We start from the raw sequence: 23,010 nt of genomic DNA, 5'->3' as shown, positions 1-23,010 counted from the left end.
TGTTGATCTATGTGTCTGTTTTGGGCCAGTACCATACTGTTTTGATTACTACAGCTTTGTAGTATATCTTGAAATCTGGGATTGTGATACCTCCAGCTTTGTTCTTCTTTCTCAGTACTGTTTTGGCTATTCAGGGTCTTCTGTGGTTCTGTACAAATCTTAGTATTATTTGTTCTAGTTATGTGAAGAGTATTGTTGGTATGTTAATAGGAATTGCCTTAAATCTGTAGATTGCTTTGGAATATCTTTCCATTTGTTTCTGTCATCTTCAATTTCTTTCATCAATGTTTTATAGTTTTTGGAGTACAAGCCTTTTACCTCCTTTGTTAGGTGTATTCCTAGGTATTTTATTATTTTTGTACAATTATAAATAGGATGGTTTGCTTAATTTCTCTTTCTGTTACTTCATTATTAGTGTATAGAAATGCAGTGGGTTTCTGTATATTAATTTTGTATCCTGTGACTTTACTGAATTTATATTTCAGTTCTAGTAGTTTTTTGGTAGAGTTTTTAGAGTTTTCTATATATAGTATCATGTCATCTGCAGATAGTGAAAGTATTACTTCTTCCTCACCAATGTGAATGCTTTTTATTCCTTTTTGTTGTCTGATTGCCGTGGCTAGGACTTCTAGTACTGTGTTGAATAAATGTGGTGAGAGTGGACATCTCTGTCTTGTTCTTGATCTTAAAGGAAAAGCTGTCAGTTTTTCACCATTGAGTATGGTGTTAGCTGTGGGGTTTTTATGAATGGCCTTTATTATGTTGAGGTATGCTCCCTCTAAGCCTGCTTTGTTGAGAGCTTTGATCATGAATAGATGTTGTACTTTGCTTTTGCTGTATCTACTGAGATGATCAGATGGTTTTAATCTTTTCTCCTATTAATGTGATGTATCATGTTGATTAATTTGCAAATATTGAACCACCCTTGCATCCTTGAAATAAATCCCACTTGATTGTGGTGAATGGTTTTTTGAATGCGTTGTTGAATCAGTTTGCTAATATTTTTTTGAAGATTTTTGCATCTATGTTCATCAAAGATATTGGCCTATAGTTTTATTTTTGTAATGTTTTTCTCTGGTTCTGGTATCACGGTAATGCTGGCCCTGTAGAATGAATTTGGAAGCTTTCCTTCCTCTTCTATATTTTGGAATAGTTTTGAGAACAATAGGTATTAACTCTTCTTTAAATGTTTGGTAGAATTCACCTATGAAGCCATCTTCTCCTGGACTTTTGTTTGTTGGAAGTTTTTGATTACTGATTTAGTTTCATTACTAGTAATCAGTCTGTTCAAATTTTCTATTTGGTCCTGATCCAGTGTTAGAAGGTTGTATGTTTCTAGGAATTTATCCATTTCTTCTAGGTTATCCAATTTGTTGGTGTACAATTTTTCATAATCTCTTATAATCCTTTGTATTTCTGTAGTGTCAGTTACTATTTCTCCTTCATTTCTGATTTCATTTGAGTCCTCTTTCTTCCTTGGTGAGTCTGGCTAAAAGTTTATCAATTTTGTTTATCTTTTCAAAGAACCAGCTCCTGGTTTCATTGATCTGTTCTCTTGTTTTTTTAGTCTCTATTTCATTTATTTCTGCTCTAATCTTTATTATTTCCTTCCTCCTACTCACTTTAGGCTTTGTTTCTATTTCTCCCTTACGGCATCTGTTATTCTTACATGAAGATGAAGGATTGAGAGGGGCATTTTTCCTTTATCCAAATGCAAGGGCCAATGCCATTCTTTCCAAAGGGATCTTGGTCTTCCCTCCTCATAATTCTATTTACGCCACCCATGTATCTATTTTTCCCAAATCTGAACCATCCTGGGTTTGTGCTGTGAGGTGATTTACTTCCTATTTTCTAAATTGGGGACAGCAGCTGGATTCCAGCACATTTCCTGGTTTCCCGTGACTTGCCATGTGCTTGGATCACTTATGTCCCCAGCTGGAGAAATGGGGGGAAGTGATAGAATATAGTTGTGACCCACCATATTTCATCTTAGGGCCAAAATCAGGTGGTGAGGGTCGTTGTCTAAAGAATGAATTATGAACTCTTTCCTTACTTCCTGCTACTATCATCCTTATCCCTATAAACTTACCTACTGATAGACACACAGTACCGTTGCTACCAGAAATTCTTCCTAGTGTTCTGGGGTAGGGGAATTCAAGGAGATAGCCTTATTGGATGCTTTCTGTGGTCCACATATATGTAGCCAAAGGTATCGTTTCATAGCCCCTGTGGTCGAGAGGGAAAGAGGCTCTCAGCAGAGCCAAAAGATTAATGAGAACGAAAGGGGAGAGTACAGTGATTTGCGGGACTTACTTTGAGAGTGGAATCGTCCTGCCTCACTCTGTACATTTGAATATTGGTACTCGTCTTCAGTTGGCATTCATCAATGCTTATTTAGCTCACAGATTGGATAATATGTAGATAATACCTTTTTGCCTCTACTTTGTTTTAAAGAGCTGTGGAAAAGAAAAAAGAAAACTGGGGGCTAGGAGGAGGAGGGTAGTTTAACCAGGACAGATGGTGGTCTCTTCTCAGTTACTTGCGCTAAAGCCTTTGCGCCCTGTTTATCCCATTTTAATGCTGTTTAAAATATATTCTCCTAACACATTGTTTATGTTAGAAAGCTCTTCCTATATGACTCTTTCTCGGCTTTCCAGGAGACATCCAGAGCTAAAGTGTTCATCCTGTGGTAACAGTGAGTGTTCAAGCGTTAGGCCTCATTGTCTGATTTGGGGTTACCACCCCCTTCTCCCTCGCTGGCTGTTTCGTTGCTCCTCAGCACCTGCACAGGAGAGGACACAGAGAGAGGAAGGGAGAGTCAAATGACTCATTTATTGCTACTTGTAAGTAGCTTTGATTTCGAAAAACATTTGGAAGAGAAGGTTGAAACACAGCCAGAATACATCATGAGGATACCCATGCACTCATGTCTCCAAGAACTAAGGGGAATTAAGAGCCCAGAGGGACCATTTTCCACCATCAGATGGTCTCACCCCGGTCTAAAGATTCCCGCAAGCATGGTGCTAGGGACAGTGCCCTAGCAAAAGCAAATGCTCATTTATCATTGGCTATGAGGGATTTGATTTCTGGCACAAGTATGTAAAGATTTCTTGGGTTTAAGTGAACTCTGTACTTTAGTTCTCCCTTATCTTTCCACTTCTTCTTTATGGTCTTCCTTCTTTCTTCTTATTTTTGTTTGTTTGTTTTTTCTTTCACTTATTCATTTTTTCAACAAATATTTACTGAGCTCCGACTATTTTCTAAGCCCTGCTTTAGGTCCTAAAGGGGACCTAGGGGAATAAAACAGTGCTCTCTCCTGCACAGGTCCTGCATTCTCTTCCCACCCCATCTGTTGCTACCCATACCTCACTCTCTCACTCTAGTTAGTTAGTGCCTGGGTTAATATCTCTGTTGTTATGGGTTGTTCTGCTCTCTGCACCATGCTTACCAGCCCTTCCCTGCCTGCTGGAAACATCAACCAATGGAAGAAAAATAGTCAAGTCTTCTCAACAGAGATAGCCTGGGGACAGGATTCAGTAATATTTAGTACCACCCAAGGAAAACATGTTAAACTTGTCTGTATATACTTATATCCTGGTACCATCTTTTAGTGGAAAGTACTTAAAAGTTTAGAGAACTCTCAGCTATTGAGATAAAACTCTTCACTTGCTCCTTCCTGTCTTTGGGTATTAGGGACTCTCTCTGTCCTTCTCCCTCCTCTTTGGGCATAAAGCAGTGGCCAACTGATCACTTGACAGAGATGGACCTTGCTTTTTGGTTATTTTCACGTCAGCAGGAATTTTACTGAATCTTGCAAGGATTCTGTTTAAAACCTAAGCATGCACCTTCTCCCCTCCCCCACCCCCAGCCAGCATTCAGGTTCAGAGAAGGATATATAAAGGCCTATTAATCACAGCAGATGAGGTAGACAGGGCTTAGATTTATTAAATGGCAAAGGATAATAGTGTTAAATAGATTTAAGGTTAGATCAGATGCTTTAATTGACCCTTTTTCTTTCTTTCTTCCTTTTTTTAAATGTGAGACAAGTGAAGTGTATTCTGGACATTAGATGAAAAATAGGTTAATTTTTAAAAAATGAGATCATTTGGAATGTTACCAAATGGTGGACGTACAGTTTAAATGTGCCTCTTTAGCTAATTTCTAGTGAAATCATCAAATGAAAAGAAAACAAGATGACTGGGAGAGGTTTTACGTTAACACCGGGACACTCAGAGGTCACCAGATAATGACTGAGCACTCCACGTCATCTGCTGGTTGGAGAAACTGATCTCCTGGAGCCCCCAGTGACCGAAGGATTTTCATTCTTGATTGTCATTGGACACAAGTGAAATTGTGCAGAATTTGTTTAGTGTGATGGACATATCCTGACTTGTGATCATCTTCTGCGTGACCACAGAGGGACTTCCTTTTCGTCACGTGAGCCTCCTGTGTCATCTAACACTAGGCAACATCAGACCCAGAATCAAGTCCAAAACTTGTGCTGCAACCATGGGCCCGGTTTGGTGGCCAATCTGAAAACACCAGCAAATGCCCAGCTGAGCTATCTCAGGCAAGGACCTGTTGCATTGCTTGCTGGTCTGGAGGATGTAAAGGCAAGTTAAAAATCGACCAAGGGATAAAACCTCAACTACTTTGCTCTGATGGAAAATAATGTTTCTTGGACCCCAGAAAGAGAACTTCCAGGGCTCACTAACTCTTTATTACCTTTAAAGTTCAAGTTCCATTTTTGAGGGCATATTTGTTCCTTGCAGATTCAGATAGAACACCTGGTATTCCTCATTGTAGGTTTTTATTTTATTTTTAAAATATTTATTTATTTATTTGAGAGAGAGAGAGAGAGCATGAGCAGGGGTGGGGGAAAGGGAGAAGCAGAGTCCCCACTGAACAAGGAGCCCAATGTGAGGCTTGATCCCAGGACCCTGAGATCATGACCTGAACTGAAAGCAGACTCTTAACCAACTGAGCCACCCAGGCGCCCTGTAGGTTTTTAAAAACTTGATTCTAAGTTGACCCCCTGCTTACCTCTGTCTAGTGAACTGTGATTTCTAGTGTGCATAGCTAAATCTTCAGATGTTTGTGACTTCTCCTTCCTGAGTTGCCAAGTAGTATATGATAGAGGGGAAATAACTCACAATTTTTGGGGGCCAATTCAAAAGGCCAATTCTGATAACATGTCTTTGAAATTGTTTTAGGAATCGAAAGTGTGTGTGTGTGTGTGTGTACTGTAGGTCACTGTGGGGCTCTTCTGTTAGAATATACTGTTCTCAGAGATTCTCGTATATTATTAGAAGAACCAGAGCTGCCCCTCTGTTTTGTTTCACAGAGAGCATTTGCTCTCGTTTTCCCCAGGAGCAGATGAATAGTGTGTCCATAGGGAGAGTAGGAAACTGATCAGAGTGTATGTTTTACCTCTCTGAGGTGTGGAGCACCCATGGAAAAGCCACAGCCTTGTATTTCGTTCCTCAGAGCAGGAATGGGGAGCTTCTCCCTGCTGAGGCCCGCTGCACTCTAGGCATTGTGGAAATGAACCAAGGGCTACGCCGTGGAGAAAAATGAAACCTAGGATGAACTTCCCATGGAGAAGCCTATACCGATCTGGTCCCCTAAAGAAGGGAAAATTGTGTCAGGATGCTTGTGCTTGTGTTCCGTGTGATCACTACTTTATTTTTTTTTTAATTTGGAATTTTAATTATGTACATAAATAGCAACTTGAGAACGAGGAGTTCTAAGGCTAGACATTATCTCTAGGTGAAAGGATTTCCGAGTAGTCCACTTGCAGTATGGCATCACCCAAGATAACAAAGAAGCCTAGTATAGTTTGTCCTGAAGAAGAAAGCCAATTTACTATATTCAGTACTGGCTTCTCTGCCATTTTTCTGTAGAAATACTGGTTTACTGCATGGAGTTTCCAATGTTTACCTATAACTGATTAAAATGGGCAGAGCATGGAGCATTCTATTTATTTCCAGGTGAATTCTTCACATTTCTTGGCTTTTGAAAGTTCTTCCACAAATCTTCTACGACTATGTATCCTCATAAACCCCAGTCATATAATTTCTCCCCACTGACCTGGACAAATATGATGGCTTGTTGTGGATAATAAAGAGAGGCAGCAAGTCCCATGAATCCAGGTGGATACACCAGCTTCTTTATTTTTGAACCTCTAGCCAAAAGAAGTCCAACAATGCCAGCAAAACCAGTAACACCAAGTCTTGGAAAAAGTCCAGGAGGTGCATTTTGGAGATATTCATAGCTGCCTAACCCCCATTGAGCCAAGCTCTGCATCCTGGGCTTAGTTTGTGAGTACATTTCCTGACACCAACTTGTATATGGCTCGCAGTAACGTCGGAGATGTGAAATGCTTTCTTCAAGTGGGGTCCTTGGCTCCTCCACATATTTAGATTGACCCTCAGGGACGGAGTAGAGTGAAAGCTCATTAACCTTCACAGAAGTTTTGTGAGGTGAGTCCTTTTTAGGTGATGCAGAGACTCTGAAGGTGAGCAGACTCAGGCTGGCTGGCCCCACAGACCTCTGAATTACCTTGAACATGCTGCTGGCAGAGGTCCGTGTGATCACTACTTTAGAGAGACAGGGTAGGCTAAGAAAGAAGAAAGGAAGAATACCATTCAGTGTGTGAGACTCGGATTCCTCATTCCCATACGAAGAGTGGGGCTAGGTTTCTCTCCACTTCACTGGGGACCCAGCTCCAGTCACAAGGTGAGGGCATAGCCGCTGGGCCAAGGCTGCCTCACTCCCACATTGCTTCCCTCTGAGGACAAAGAGCCCGACGGGTGGTGTCAGACTTCTGCGGAATAACATTTCCACTTCGGCCTCCCTCCTTGTCTCAGAGGCTCAGGGAGAGGCCTGGGGCTCCGTCTTTCACCGAGCCACCAAGGAAACCCACCCCAACTCTTCATTCCATTTTGATTTTGGCAAGGGCAAAGTCAAGCAAGAGAAAGCAAAGGCGGAGAGCAACCGCCTTGATCAGATGCCTGCGGGTGCCAGGCCCTGTGATAGGATGCCACCGTGTGAGCTCATTTCTTGCCCCTGGTTGTTCCTTTCACTTCACCTGGGCCCCTTGCCCTGCACTGTTGTTCACAGAGTGCTAGTAATAAACCCACAGCCTACAGGAATCGGGTTTCACACCTGGATGGTGTTTTTAGGACCAATGAGAACCCCGTATCTTTGAGGATGGCCAGCTGGAGATGACAGATTTTTAATTTATCTAATTGACACGAATATCACTCTAAAAAGTGTACTGTTTCCACATGGCATCATTGGTGTTGCTTCCATACGCATTCTTTGAAGCCTCTTGTTATTCTAAAATGCTAGTTCAGGGTCACGATCGTGAACCAGCTGGAGAGAGAAGGGGCAATTTTTATTGTCTGTTTCAGTGCCACTGTCAATGTTTCATCCTTTCATATTTTGTTTTTTGGGGTTTTTTTTTAAAGATCTTATTTATTTATTTGACAGAGAGAAAGCACAAGCAGGGGGAGAGGGAAAGGGAGAAGCAGGCTCTCGCTGAGCAGGGAGCCCGATGCGGAACTCGATCCCAGGACCCTGGGATCATGACCTGAGCCAAAGGCAGACATTTACCCGACTAGCCACCCAGGCGCCCCTCCTGTTTTGTTTTTAAGCTCATAGCATGTATGAATTCATAGCATCTATGGCAGATCGAGGAATCAAGAGAAAGACACGAGCATCACACACGTGCCGTGTGCTGTGCTTCAGGTGACTCATGTGACAAATACACATTAAGAATATCGAATGTGCCAGGCCCTGTGAGACATCTCGGGAGTGAAAGATGAATAAGAATCTCGCTCACCCCCAAGAGTTCGGTGCAGAGGGGAAAACGTGGGTGTGAATAATAATTGCAGAGCGCTCTAGGGTTTGCAGGGCTGAACGATCTAGAGGTAGGATAGACCGGGGAGAGAGAGGGTCACTAGATGCAGATAAAGGAATGCTGCTCACAGAGGGAAGACCTGAATACAGATGACAGTTGAACAACATTGGTTGGAATTATGCGGGTCCGCTTCTGGGTGGGTCCACAGGATTTTCGGGTCCACGTAGACGTGGATTTTTTTCGATAAATACAGTACAGTGCCTTAAATGTCTCTTCCTTATGATTTTCTGACATTTTCTTTTCTCTAGCTTACTTTATTGTAAGAATACTGTTTGTGATACATACAACAGACAAAATACGTGCTCATTGGCTGTTTATGTGATCAGTCAGGCTTCTGGTCAGCAGTAGGCTATTATCAGTAGTTAAGTTTTGAGGGAGTCAAAAGTTACATGTGAATTTTCGACTGTGTGGGGGGAGGAGGGGTCACCACCCCTGACCCCCACATTGTTCAAGGGCCAGGTGTACTTTTGAAATCTGAACAGGATGTCACCGGGGTGTTTTAGAAGGGAATAGGGTGAGGAACAGCATGGCATGCTGAAGCCACTGGAATACTGCAGTTTTGCAGGAGCACAGAGGCCTCTGGAGGCATGCTGAGGGATGACGCAGGGGGGTGGGCCTGGGGCTTTACAGGGGACAGAAACTAAGGGAAGGAATCATCTAAGGGTGCAGGAGCCCAAGGGCAGGAATGCAGTGGGCCTCGACAGGCCTGGAGGCTAGAAGCAGGAGGCTTTCATGAAGGTACCTGGGGTGTCTCTCTCCTTCTCTCTGGGTTTCCATGAACACACCATGCTGGGCCACTTCCTTGCCCCCTCTCTTCCTCACTCTTTCTTCGTCCTCCGGTCTAAGAGTAGAGGTAACAGTCCCACCGCATCCTCTGCTCTCTACTCACCTTCCCTTGGCTCTCACCACGTCCTCTGGAGTTGGATGACCTCTGGTCTGTGTGTCACTGGTGACTCTCCTCTTACTGCCCACAGCCATCCCGACCTGCACTCCTAAGTACTTATCCCAAACAGAACTGAAAATGTCCCGCCATATTTCTCCACCACCCAACTCTTCTGTCTTTCCTACTCCTGTTGAGGGCATCTCGCAAAACTCAAGCTTAGAAGTCATAGACTCATTTTTTTTAATCATGCCACCCCACGCCGTGTATGAACTTTCTTTGTAATTTCTCTCACATTGGTCTCTTCATTTTTTATTCAGACTCCTAGCCAGTCAGTCGCCTCCAGTTCCTCCCCATTCAACCTCTAGAATATCCTATGAATCTTCTCTCCCCGTGACCTTTAGTTCAGGCCCTCAGCGTCTCCTTGCTTGGATTACCACCATAAGCTCCGAACAAGCGCCCCCATTTTCACTTCCCCCTAGGCCTTCCAAGTGCCACTGCCAGGTTGGCCTTTGTGCTCCTCCCCTGTGCAGACCTCCCAAACGCTGGCTCCTCGCTCACCCCCCATTCTGTCTAGGCTTCTGGGCCCCCACTGAAGACTCCACATTCTGCCCCTACCTACCTCTCCAGGTTTATTTCTCTGGAATATAATGTGCCTCTCTTTGTTAAGCGGCTGTTCATTAGAGGATTTGACTTCAGCACCAAGGTTCCAACATGAAGGATTTTAAGGGAAGGGAGGGAAGGAAGGAGGGAGGGGGAAGGGGAGAGAAGGAAAGAAAGGAAGGGAGGGATGGTAGGGGAGTGAGGGAGGAAGGAAGGAAGGGGTAGGGAGGGGAAGAACAGGAGGGAGGAAGGGGAAGGAAGAGAAAGGAGAGGGAGATGGGGGAGGGAGGGAAGGGAGGGAGGGAGGGAGAAAACTCTTGCCCTGGAGCCAGAAAATAGGAAGGTGGTTACTGCTCTGGGAAAAGGGGGGAATGGGGAGTTAGTGTTGAATGGGTAGAGCTTCAGTAGGGAAGATGAAAAATTCTGGAGATGGATGGAGATGATGGTACAACAACGTGAATGTACTTAATGCTGCTGAACAGGACACTTAAAAATGACTAAAGTGATACAACAACTCTTGGACCTCTTGGCCAAATTGAGAGTATAAAAGTGAGAGGCGATTGAAGATGGGGGTGAGGGTATCTCGGAGACAACTGTGCTGTGCTCCCCCCAACTGCAGGGTGGCAGGGATGAGGGAAGGGGTACCAGCCTCACCCCAAATCTAGAGAGCACAGCTTATGGGGCGCCCCCTGGGCGTTTGTCATGTGTTTTTCCTCGGTGGGGAGCCTTGTGCACTGGTGTTCCATGTCTCTGCCTGGGAAGGCTAGAGGGTGGGAAATGGCGAGCTGCTTTGGGGACTGCATGCACAAGAAATGCTTCTGTGCTATGAGGGGGCTGAGCTTGCGCTGTTCGTCCAGTCAAGTACAGAGGAGCTGTCAACCATGGCCCCAGTGTTGACCATTTTCCCACAGGAGGGCTAGTCTAGGTATGGCCTTAAATGCCTTCCGGTGGAGTCGCCTAGATGATTGGTGGTTGCACAATGATAAAGGGGGCTGGACAGGCAGATTCCTAGGGCAGTGGAGGGAATACGGGACCCCAGACAAGAGGGAGTTCAGTCACGTAAAGGGAACTTCAGGGGAAAGATCAGTTCGAAATTAAAGATCTCTGAAGACCCCATGCTTGAATTCCATGAGAGAAATGCCTGCTGGCCTAAACAGGGTGAAACCATTCTAGAACGGGGTAGCGAAGAGCTTTCCATCCTCTCTCCTTCTCTCCCTCCCCCCTGTTCCTCTGGCTCTTTTCTAGGGTCTGAAAAGACAGCTAGTGTGCTGGGGAGAAGGCAACGAGAGAGGGAGAAGGAGCGGATTCCTTCCGCCACAAAAGGCTACCTGGAGACCCTTCCAGGAAGGACTCCCCTCCCAGGAGGTGGAACTGTAGACTAACACGTGGGTTGGACCTTCTGGATTCTGAATCAAGACCATTTTGCTGTTTAAAGGACCATACAGCTTTGTAGTATCTAAGAATTATCAAGTTATGGGCCTGCCTGAGTTTTCACCCAGGGACGGTAGAGGGACTCTTCCTACAGGGCCGACTTCAAGGGACAGTGGAATACAGAAGGAGAGTTGCTTTTATGTTTATACCCTGTGAGTCTCACTTACTCAAGGTGCCACTTCCATCTCTCAATTCTGGCCCTCCAGCCAAAGCAGCCAACATGGTATTACCCGAACACCCCAAGAAGACTACAATCCACCTTTTGTGCTTTGGTTCCTGGTCTTCCTTGACTCCTCTTCCCACACTGTATTTTAATTTTACCTCTTTTATTAGAGGGCTGTTTACACTTGTCTGATCATTCATGTAGATTTAAAGTGCTTGGGGTCATGAGCCATGTCTTCTTTGCCGTTGTAACCCACATCTCCTCTGTCCTCGTACATAGTACCTAGTAGACATGTTGTAAAATGATGGGATGACCAAATGACTGATGAATGAAATAATACTAATTGATAATTACTTATGTTTACTGTGTTCGCAAAAGTAGAAAAGACCGTGTTAGGATATTCTTATGGCTTTTTCCCCTGCGGTTGCCAAGCAGAGTTTGAATCGGACTTATCTGATTTGCAAACCCACTCTTCCGATGCCACCAGATACACAGTGTTCTAAATGCTTCTAAAAGAGGAAATAATCGTCTTCTTATGGGCATATGTAGTCATTATTTTATTTTTTAAAAAGTACGTAAATGACAGAATATCTGTATTGATCATAGAAAAATTACAAGATACAAATGAGCATTGCAATGAACAGTCGCCTACAACCCACCTCCCAGGCATAACCTTACTGTTAACACTGTCTCTCATCTTTTCCCGTGTGCCAGTTTTTTTTTTCTTGGAATAGCAGTATAGGCCACTTGGGGTAAAATTAGTATTTGTCCTATTATTTTAGGAAGAGATTCTAAAGGGATTTACAATATGTGTGGAGAGGGAAGGTGATGGGAAAGAGTAAACCCTGGATGGGTAAACATGTCCCTGGGTGTGGGAGTCAAAGCTAAGAGTGAGTGAAATGATTAATTCAACCACTGTTTTGTCAGGACACCTCAGGCAAAGGGGAGAGAGGGCCAGTGGGATCTCTGGCCGACTTAAGATCTGTTTCCAGATCAGCCTGCCTCCTGCCTCCTAGGCCAGCCTGTCCAGGCACCAGGCTGAGATGGTGATTAATATGTGGGGGAGCGTTAAACTAGAACTTAAGAGGAGCTTTTCTTTCTTATTTGCCTTGGGTTCTGATAAAATTTGGGGGGAGGGGGTTGAAAACCCAAGTGTAGCAAAAACTTCACAGCAGTGGTTTTCAGTTGGGGGATTTTGCCCCCAGAGGATATTGGCAACATCTGGAGTTATTCAAGGTTGTCATACCTGGAGGATGGGTGCTGAAACCAGGGATGTTGCTAACCATCCTACAATGCACAGCACAGCCTCCCCAAATAAAGGATCTGGCCCCACATGTTAACAGTGCTGAGGTTAAGAAACCTTGCTTTAACAACAACAAAAAAAGGCAAGAGAACAGTTGGCAAATATTTTCTTATATATTTCTTATATTATGTCTCACTTGTCCATTGAGATGTCAGCTTGAAAACTCTGTGAGTCTGGAGTCTATCAGGTAGACTAAAAATGTTAAAGGTTTTTTTAATCAATAATCAGTGTTTTGTGCGTTTGTGAAAGGTCAAGAGTTGTCATAAGAAAGGACAGAAAGCACTTCATGTAAATCATACTTGAAATTATCCCAAGTAGCTTTCAAAACCTGATACCATTCAAGCCAGTGGTACACATAGCCAGATGATTTTTAACCTAGGGGCAAAGCTGGGGAAAGGAGATGGAAAAAGATAAAGATAATGGAGCTTCGTTCTCGCTTTGCTCTTCGTATCACTGAAATTTTTGTGGAATTAAGTGAATCCTTTTCAGTATGTTTTTGTGTTTGTCTTCAAACCTTGGAATGACTTGCAGGGTTCAGAGACATCATTACATACCTGTGTCACTGACCCCACTGTTTATTTTCCAAATGTTACGTACTTTGAGGGAGCACAAAGAGGGAAATGTGTGTTGTGACTGCACCTATGGGTGAGGTAGCTAGAGGTCAGGGTGGCTGTCAGGTCATCAAATCCCTTAAGAGGTTGCAAGGAGTGCAGTCTGCACTCCAGAAACAATCAGGTGGACTACAAATCAAGGCAAAGAAGCTAGACGTGTAACTTTGAAAGCTTCATATTCTTTTCTTTTCTCTTTCTTTTTTTCTTTTTTTTAGCATGATTGAATCAACTTGGTTTTTATGAGCCTCACAGATAGGCGGAGAAACAACAGCTTGGCAGGAATAGGGAAAGGGGGAAGGGATCTAAATTAAATATAACAGTTGCTTGGCAGTTTAGTTGCTGACAAAAAAAACAAGTCATTTACCCTGAAAACCATGTGTAATATGTCGGGAAGGAGAAAAGAACAATTAGCCCACTTCTTATATAGCTTTTATTGACAGCACTATATTAATTGTAATCATTTAATTCAAAATGCTCTTCCGTCTTCTTTACTACAGCTCAATAAACTACACGTGTACTTGGCTCTCACCCTGCTTTGTGAGGAACGCGTAGTTTTCTCTAACCACCCAGCTTACAGCAGTGAGGTTCCCCTTTCACATCTGTCCCATCTGCTTCCTACTGCTTCTTATTGCTATATCCATCCATCCATCACATATTACCACAAACCTGGTAACCTGAAACAACAGAAATTTATTCCTTCACAGCCTGGAGGCCAGAAGTCTGAAATCTGAAGGCTCTAGGGGAGCCCTTTTCTTTACCTCTCCCAGGTTCTGGTGGCTCTGGGAAATCCTTAGCCTGTGTCCACCATGACTCCAGTTTCTTGTCTTGCTCCGGTCAGGCTGCTATAACAGAATCCATTGACTGGGTGGCTTATTAATGACAAAAATGTATTTCTCACAGATCTGGAGGCTGGCAAGGCCAAAATCAAAGAGCCCAAATATTTGCTGTCTGGGAGCTCTCTGGGGTCTTTTTTATAGGGGCACTAATCCATTCATGAGGGCTCCATCCTCATGACTAGTCACCTCAAATATTACATCGGGTATGAAGTTTTAGCGTGTCAGTTTTGGGACAGAGGGTGGAACACATGTTCAGTCCTCTTTTCACGCACCCTTCCCCTGTCGTCCTTATCTATTCTAAGGACACTTATAATTGGTTTTAGGGCTTACCTGGGTAATCTAGAATGATCTCATCTTGAGATCCTTAACTGAATCACATCTGCAGATCACACTTTTTCCAAATAAGGTGACATTCACACGTTCCTGGGGTTAGGACATAGACAGATTTTGAGGGCTCACGTTCAACCCACTATTCTCTGTATGTCCTCCCCCCACCAAATGTTGAGTACACTATAGTTACTAATAAATGCTTATTGATTTGAAAGTGTGCTCATTTTAAAGTGACCCAAATTAATGGCCGGGCTGATTGCCCCACCCCTTGTTTCAAAGATGCTCTGTCATTAGCTCTACAGAATGCATGGACATAAAAACAGTCCGACTTTGCAAGGTGAATGTATGTTTCAGACTAAAGATCAAACATCTAATAGTCACACCTAAAGCAACAACAGCCTGTAAGATTGCTGTTTTTCTAAGCATTGGTCCTTGTGGGCTGCAATTAACTTCCTAGGTGGTCTTGAGGATTACTAGCTCCCAGCAAGGTATAAATGTCTCAGTTGAATCGACCCTGTTTACCCTTTATTAATTTAGGTGCCCTAGAAGAGCGAGAAGAAAAAACTGATCAGAACTTTAAAAATAGAGGGAGACAATCGTCATATTAAAATGTTCGCTTTAATTTGATTCGCTGAAATTGAGTAAGTTCTGAAACAAGGACAGATGTTCACCGTGTTCTCCGTTAGTTCTGGAAGCAGCATAGCAGAGAGCATGGAGCACGTGGGGGAGTGCCCGGGAGACCCTGGTCACTGGACCCCTAGTGCTAGATTCAGAGACCTGGCTGGGCCTGGATCTGCTGCCACGGGTATGGCCTTGGGCAAGTCACGTTCTTTGTCTGGGCTTCAGTTCCCTACCTTTTCAGGAAAGGTGGGCTGAACTAGTAATTTTTCCATCTGTTTTCCCCTGTGCTGTGGCACTCTTCTCACCTGCTCCCAGACATGATCCTCGTGGTTCTCTCTGTGATTAGAAACTGGGTTTGGTTCAGAATTTTAAAACCGTGGTGTTCTGGTTTCTCCTCGTTCACCTGCTTGCAGCGGAGAGCTACAAGGAAACTCAGATGGTGAAGATTAAAGAGGAGCCCATGGAGGTTGACATCCAGGACTCGCATGTCTCGGTATCACCCAGCCGGAATGTTGGCTATAGCACTTTAATCGGGCGAGAGAAAACCGAACCCTTACAGAAGATGCCAGAGGGCAGAGTGCCCCCAGAGAGAAACCTCTTCAGTCAGGATATCTCTGTGAAGATGGCTTCCGAGCTTCTCTTTCAACTGTCAGGTACGTTTCTGTGCAGAAAAATGTCAATAATTGGGAATAATTGGAAGGAAAGCCACTCTAACAAAGTAAAAACACCCGCATTATAGGATTTTTCAGGCAGAAATCAATTTTGTTACTTTAACATGCATACTGCCACTCAAACTAACAGTTAATAAAATGTTGCCAAGTGGAACTCCTGCCAAACTTTCTTTAATAAATAGTTAAGAATCATTTGAAATTAGAACTCTATTCAATTCTGTGCAAATGATCCCTGTTGACTAGGCTAAACATCTCACCTCTACTTTTGCTTAGGCAGTTGATCTGATTAACAGCCTTTTTTCTTTTTTTTCTAATGTTCAAAAGATAAACTTCCATTTACTCCAACAGTGACTGAATTACCATGAATTCCAAATTAGTGTGGTTTGAATTAAGATTTTACTGTATCTTGCCAAAAAAAAATCAAGGAAAGGGAGAAGATGAAAATGGGAGGACTCTTGCCAACTATGCCCTTGCAGAGCATTGTTCTGTAAACCAATTGTTTCCACTTTGAATACTTGGAATTCACAGGTGTAGGAATTACCAGCTCAGCTAAGAGTCTTGATAGAACAGTTGAGGGTCCTCTTGGTTACCTTTGTTAACTCTTTCAAGCTGCATAATGTTTGTCCTTAACAAATATAACATGCTGTTATTATCTGAACATGATTGAGATTGAAGGTATATACTGACATATAAGATTCAGGTTCATATGAAATACGCACAGCTTGTCCGTACTCAAGCATTGGCCTACATATGGAAGTTCATGCATCAGTAAAGTTTGTTACTAATGTTTGATAAACTCTGTTTTGTTATGGATAACATATTCAAAATGCCATGAGATGCCTCATTATTTAAGTATTCACTTGCTTTCCCTGCTAAGAAAAATATCAGGGAAAAGAAGCTGGAATCTGCATACCATCCTAATGGTTCACCTTCTTGTTGGCCTGGTGACACACCCCAGAGCTTGAAACTATCAGTTGTTCCCGAAAACGGTGGCCTCCTAATACTCAAACAAGGATTGTTCTTTGTGCAAAGCCCTGTAGTAATGGAAATAGTTAATTCTGTAAATTTCAGAGGATACGTGAATCTTTGCAAGCTCCCCAAAGTTCCAAATCCTACAAGATGCTTTTAAAAAAAGAAAGAAAAGAAAACAGGCTGAAAGCATATCTAAAAACAATATACCTTTGAAAATTACTTAGCAGTTAAAATTTGCAAAAGTGAGGCCAGGGTGGTTCTTTTCAGAAAGTCTCTGTCTCTCACAGTACAGCTGTCTGCTGTCAGTGACAAACTTTGTGTCTGAGAGTTCTTACCCTGGCATGGTCACTTACTGCCTGGATGACCTCAGGCAAGTCTTTTAGCCCCGATTTCCTGCTCTCTGAAAGAATACTGCCTCTGAATCCAAATTCAGCCTCATTGTCATTGTCCAGAGGACAGAAAGCAACTGTCCCCACCAACTTGCATGCAGCCATTTCAGACAAGTGTTAACCAAGTACTGGGCCGATGTTGGAAGCCTTTCGTTTTTCCAGAAATCTGTTTAAATTTGTTCAGAAATTCCTAAAATCAGGAGTTTTTTACTTGCCCTGCCATGGAAATCTGAAACCCTGGTGGAGTTGGCCAGGTTTTCTCTGCATGCTGAAGCCATTGAGAGCCGTAACAGTCAGGGCAGAATCCTCACATTTGGACTGGATTGGGAAGGCCGGAGTTCAACTTTTGTGTTCTTGAAAGCTAATTAAATAATTTCTGACAGCTGGTAGATACAGACCTCAAGACAGAGTAAGGGAGGGTTTACCTCTGCTTGTCTAATGATATTTTTTTTTTGTCCCTGGTGACATTTATCAGAATAAGTGCTCGATGACTGCAGAACCCAGAGGTCTTATGGCTGTTTTTGTATCTCCTCTCACAAAGGGGCCTGACAATACAGAATGCTTAAAGGTTGTCATCAAAGTCAGAAGCGGAACAGTTGCAACAACCGCAATTTTCATGCTGAATCAGAGGAGAGCAGAAATTTTCAGCCGGGGAAAGATGTGGTAGAAATAGCGGGTTCTGGGCACATCTCCCTGTGCGTATGTGTACTTATTAAGGCCTCATTAAAATCAGACATCACACTTGAAATTTGTCAGTGATTGTTTCCCTTTGATTGGTTTTTACTAAAATATTTTTGTGGATGCTGTCTATATGCTTTTAATGATTGTCTTTACGAATAAGCCAGGGAGGGTTTGAATATATAAAAAGGAAACCAAAAGAAAACCACAAGAGAGAAAAAGAAATGTTGAGGGAGTTTCTGTTTAAGCCTTAGAGACACAAATTGAATAAGAACGACCTAAAAGGGATGTTTCATTCTTTCTTCTTACAGAAAAAGTGAGCAAAGAGCACAATCACACAAAAGAAAACACCATTCGGACGACCACCAGGTAGGCCATTTTATGGGGGGGGGCGTCCCCTCAGAGCGCCCCTGTGTGGGCCCTCAGGCCCCAATCGCGTGTTGCACATTGTTCCCCAAACTATTTTCTCCCGCTGGGTTCAAAGGAGTCATGCCTTTTGCCCCTAGTTTGTGTTAGACATTTTGTGGAAACAATACAGAAAGCAAGAGCGCCAAGGGGGAAGACCACTAATATTTATCAAACATCTAATAGCTGTTACTTGGCTGGAGAATTTTCCAGATGTTCTTATTTTTTATTCCTTTATAATAGTTTTGTGAAGTAGGTCATGTTATTATTCTCTTTGCAAAAGTTTCTTGACTTGGGAGTTTAAACGGGTGGCACAGCTGGGATCGGGAGCTGGGTCCGTATCTCAGGAAGGCTTCACCCAGTCAGGAGACCAAGATTCTGACTGCAGCTGTGTTCCTGAGTAGCTCCTCAGGTGTGGACGGATCACTGGTCATCAAGGATAGCCCAACTTTTTGCCTCATGGCACTGTTAGGAGGACAGAACACCTTAAAGCGAGAGAAAATGCTTTAAAAGGCTGCAGGAAAACCTTTGTCATTAACAGCTGTAGATAAGGATGCTGTACATTTGCCAAAGGCAGCTTGAGGAGGTCAGCCAGGGTGGGCTGCCCATCCGTTTGCCAGATGGAAGGAGGAGGACTGGCCCGTGCGGCCACTCATCCCCAGCCTGGAAGGCCATCCGGACCGCAACTGTGGTATGCACACTCCACTAGCGTATACCCCACTGCTGTGAAAAAGGCACCCCGGGGGAGATAGGAGCTCTAGCTTTCAAGGACTGTCCCCCACCCTCAGACCACCCTCCAGTCCCTGAGTTAGCCCCAGACGCAGGCTTTACCGGACAAAATAGAAACAGGGAGAACGAGATGTGAGCTCCCCAGAAGGCTTTATATCAAGGAACTAAGCTTTCCCGAGCAAACTTAGATTCGATTCTTCCTAATGGGAGCAGTTGACTGGTTTGGTGTTTTTCCTTCCTGCAAAGAAAGATAAATGATGTTTTTCTCTTTGAGGTGGTATGAGTCGACCTCAGAGCATCATCAGGCAGTGAACAGTGCTCATCTGAACCTTAACCCGAGTTGGTTTTTTTCTTTTTAATTTTATGAATTGGAATTTGGGATATCAAATGTCAAACAGTAATTAAAACAGAGCCAGCTGGCATCATACAAAGTTCATATAGTAATAGGAAAATGAAACCTGCTATAACAGAACAGAAGAGCGGTACCAGCCTTGTCTCTGTGTATTAAGTACACAGATGGAAAATGGGTCTTGCAATCTGGGCTGCACAGTTTTGGGAAATGGGTCTGGGGACTGGGCGGGTTATTTGTCTATTAAGTTGGATGCCCGAATAGGCGATGTTACCTACTACAGATGCCAGTGGACCTTCCACATGTAATCTTAAGACTATTTAGTATCTATGCTTGTGTTCCTGGGTCTGAGCACACGAAATTGTCCTGATTGGGAGACCATGAAAGACAGCAGATTAAAAATAATACATGTTAATTTTAATTTGCTTCCTTAGGTTTCTTGAAGTGTCCTGGGTCAGGTTTCCTAGACGCAGAGCCTGAGACAGGGATTCCTGTGAAGGGGCTGTACTGAGGGAGTACTTTCAGAGGACTCTGCTGGGAAATGAAGGGGGCAGGAGAGGGGAGAGGAAGTTGTGGAGCAAGGATGTAGTTTTTGCTGGATTCCAGCTTTAGCTCCATCCCACAGAGAATTCTGGAGCATGAATTGCACCACAGGGTAAATCCCGCCTGGAGGCAAAGGGGCCAGCTCTTTGGACCCCCATGCTATTCACTAGCTTCGGGTCACCCCCAGCAGGGGATATGGAGCCTTCTAGTTGCAGGAGCTCCAAAGGTGAAGGCAGTTCTTGCTCACCGTTCACAGCCAGCACCGCCAGCCACTCGCTCACTCGCTCACTTGCTTGCTCGTGGTGAGCACCCTAATGCAGTGAAGGAGTTCTGGGCAGGACCCGACAGCACCCCCTGTGGTGGTTTTCTGCTGGATCTTTAAGATCACATAATAATACTTATATAACAGACAAGTTTGCTATGAAGCCATGTTATTTTATGCTTTTCAGGTGTTCTCTGGGAAGACTAAGAGGAGGTTTGAACTAGCCCCAAATGAGTGAAATGCGTCTCAGAGCCTAAATTGCCTTGGCTGGAGCTAGAACATAATTATAGAATAGAAGAGAAATTTTTTTAGCCATTTGGCAAAAATGAGGCAATCTTTAAATTCTTCTCTTGCTGGGAGATTATGAGTAAGAAGAAATCCAAATCAGATTTTTTGCCCAGAGCAGAGAAAGAGGTGCTTGCTGTGAGCCCCCAACGTGGTACAGTGTTCATAAAGCAGTGTTACAGAATTCTGGGTTTATTCTCCTTCTATAGAATCCTTGGTGTGTTTTTATTCTTCCTTTGAGTAGCAACTTGTTCAATTAGCCTCTCCTCAAACAGATCTCTTTTTTACCTTCTCACCTCATTACTTCAGGTGGAATAGAATCAAGCGGCTTCATGCCAAGAAATCCTCTTTAACCTTAGTTAACTGATAGCAGGGACAGGAAAAAAAAATGCCTCTCTTTTTTGATTCCTGTTTTAGAAGGAACTCTTATTTTGTATGCACAAGGTCAGCTCAGGGGGCTTACGTTTTAAGGTAGGATTTGCGATACTTTTCAAAAAGATTGACATCAAGCCTCCGAATTTCCTTATCTCTGGATCTTCAGGTACTTAGTGGGATCTTCTTCTACGTTTTCCAAAAGAAGCTGGCTGTCCAGAATGATGGCTCATGTTTGCAGTCAGGTCCAGAATCTGCCATGTTTGAGAGTTGCTAGGTACACTAAAGATAGTTTAATTCTGAAGGGCGGGCCTTGGTACCCTGGCCGTAGCACCGTACTGAGGTCAAACTCTTCCAGATGCCAGGGGGTGTCTGAGCTCCTCCACTCAGTGAGATCTCCTGCCCCTAGAGTCTGGATATCCAGGGCATTGAGAGCAGAGAAGAGATGTGCAATCCTGGAAGAAAGCAGCTGATTCTCTCTCCCTGTCCTGTATAAACCCACAACTTTCTCCACAGTTGTTTGTCATTTTTTGGTCTTGACTCTCATTCCAACCACAAGAACTAAGGAAAAGTGTAGCAGCCTAGGAAGAAACACTGTAGCTCGGCATTCCAGTATGTGTTTACCAACGAGAGGAGATGTGGGGTGCGGATTTCCATGCCTGGGCCCCAGGAGAGCGTGGAGGATGTGTGTACAGCTCACCATCCATCCCATACAGACTGATAGTTGCACGTCCCTCCTCGTCAAATCCTTTCCATTGGCAATTCTGCTATTTGTTAATATCTCCATTATAAGATGGGCAGATATGGAGAGAGAAAATGATGTTAGAGAGTGTTCCTTGTTAACAATTTAAAAAAAAAAGGTTTAGGTGAGGCTAAAGGTTGAAACGAGTAACTAGCAAGTTTCTGGATCATTGAGTCTCTGCCTTATTTAAAAATTAAAAAAAAAACCCCTCTTTCAATGGAAAATTTCAAACATATACAAAAGTAGAGAAAGTACCCATCATTCAGTCTGAACAATGATCATCTCATGACCCTTGTTGAGAGGTCCCCTCCTTTTGTTCTCCCTCCGCCTAAATTATTTAAAGCAAATCCCGGGCATCATTTTAAGAACTTGTTTGAGAATGCTTTTTCTTTCACCCCAAGAACTGAGACTCAGCTGCTTAGATTAGTATCACCTTCCCAAAAGTTAAGGAGAAAAACAGTCTACCAAAGTGCACCGTGTAGCCAGGCAGAGAAATCAATCTACTCAACAACTGGAATGATTGGATCATGTGGTCCTGCTCACCAATGCCTTGATCTTAACCCTTCCACCCTTGTTTGTGCCCTCATAGGGGCACCTCCACTGAATCAGTCCTTTAGTTGGAACTTCACTGTAAATGCTAAAATAGCAGTTCTTTTGCCTCTTTAACCTCAGAGTCTAGCAAATTCAGTCTAAGTGTAAAGAAGGCTGTGCATCTCTTTTGAGATGGTATGTGGACAGAGTGTTCTTAACGCCATTCTACCTGATAAATGAGATGAGGAGACAGTCAGCCAGACCCAGGAGAACAGAAGGACTGAACACTTAAGAGACTAATAAAAATCCTGATTTTTTATTTCCTTTCCTAGCACAAGCCTAGATTCTGCAGAGAATAGATACCCAGCTAATATGATCATTTGTTGATGAAAATATATGAGGCATGATATCATAACCAGATCCCAAAGTTTAATGGAATAAAAAGAAGATCTACATCTTCTGACATGGACCATCACCCCACCAGATGCTGGATAAGATCGAAATAGGAAAATGGAACCCTAGAGTAAGAATCAGATAGCTCCTGGCAGGTGAATTGGACATGCTCAATGTTGTGTAACACCATGAACGCCAAACAATGGCTGCCAAGAACCCTCTCTTGGTTATTTGTTCTCTCTTTTACCCATTAATAATTCAGTGTCCATGGGGATATAAGATTGCAGGCCTTAAGAAAAACTTCTCACACCTGGCTTGCTTTATTCCAAAAGTAAGGAAGTGTTTACCCGAATTGTCCTTTTCGCCATTGCAAGATAAAAAGCAGAAGTGGGAAAATCAGAGAAAGGTAGACTCATAGCATGCCGTGCCAGCCGACATTTAATTTGCCCAATTTTCTCAACTTGAAATGCGGGCTTTTTGTTACGATTTAGGTAATGGCACTTACAGTGCTCACTAAAAGACGTATGCACTTGGAAGTGTCCAATATAGAATTTTCCTGTGTGATCGTCTGGATTCTTGTCCTTAAATATTTATGATTCAGTAATAGAAATTGCACACATTTGGAAAAGCATCAATTTGTACAATTTCCTCTTTTCATTTTTTGGAAGGCCAAAGAGAATAATGCTCTATTACCTTAAAAAGTAAAAGGTTACTTACAAAGAACATTGGCTTAGACAAAAGCAATTAAGAAAATAAACAAGAAACAGAGCACATGAACATGAAATTGGTCATTTTTTATTAGCTCTCCACATATTTTCATTACCCATTAAATTTTAGGACTTTAAAATTAAATGCATTGAGATTCCATTTCTAAAAAATGGAAATTGCTACTAATTTCATGGAGTCCCTTCAGTTAAGACATTCGGTGCTATTTTTGGTGAAGTCAAGGCTCTCGGAGAGCCATATGGTGCCATTGCAAATTTTAAG

At 43.2% G+C, this 23,010-nt stretch overlaps 2 protein-coding genes across 6 annotated transcripts in view; one reads left to right on the top strand and one right to left on the bottom strand.

Annotated features, from left to right (window-relative positions):
* The window catches only part of ZNF827 (zinc finger protein 827), a 172,183-nt gene that overhangs the window by 73,249 nt on the left and 75,924 nt on the right, over positions 1-23,010 (top strand). For all 5 annotated transcript variants that reach the window (XM_027599359.2, XM_027599358.2, XM_027599362.2 and 2 more), the window contains exons 6-7: positions 15,116-15,355; positions 17,724-17,781. In XM_027599359.2, coding sequence (XP_027455160.1) covers positions 15,116-15,355; positions 17,724-17,781 — 298 coding nt within the window. The remainder of the gene's footprint in view (positions 1-15,115; positions 15,356-17,723; positions 17,782-23,010) is intronic.
* On the bottom strand, positions 6,055-6,570 carry LOC113924971 (MICOS complex subunit MIC26-like). The gene has a single exon (XM_035726219.1). It carries the CDS (start codon positions 6,568-6,570, stop codon positions 6,055-6,057), a length of 516 nt encoding a protein of 171 aa, XP_035582112.1.

The sequence above is a fragment of the Zalophus californianus genome, chromosome 2 (genome assembly GCF_009762305.2).
Source record: "Zalophus californianus isolate mZalCal1 chromosome 2, mZalCal1.pri.v2, whole genome shotgun sequence".
In the NCBI taxonomy this organism is placed as follows: domain Eukaryota; kingdom Metazoa; phylum Chordata; class Mammalia; order Carnivora; family Otariidae; genus Zalophus; species Zalophus californianus.
This window is presented reverse-complemented; position numbering and strand designations above follow the sequence as displayed.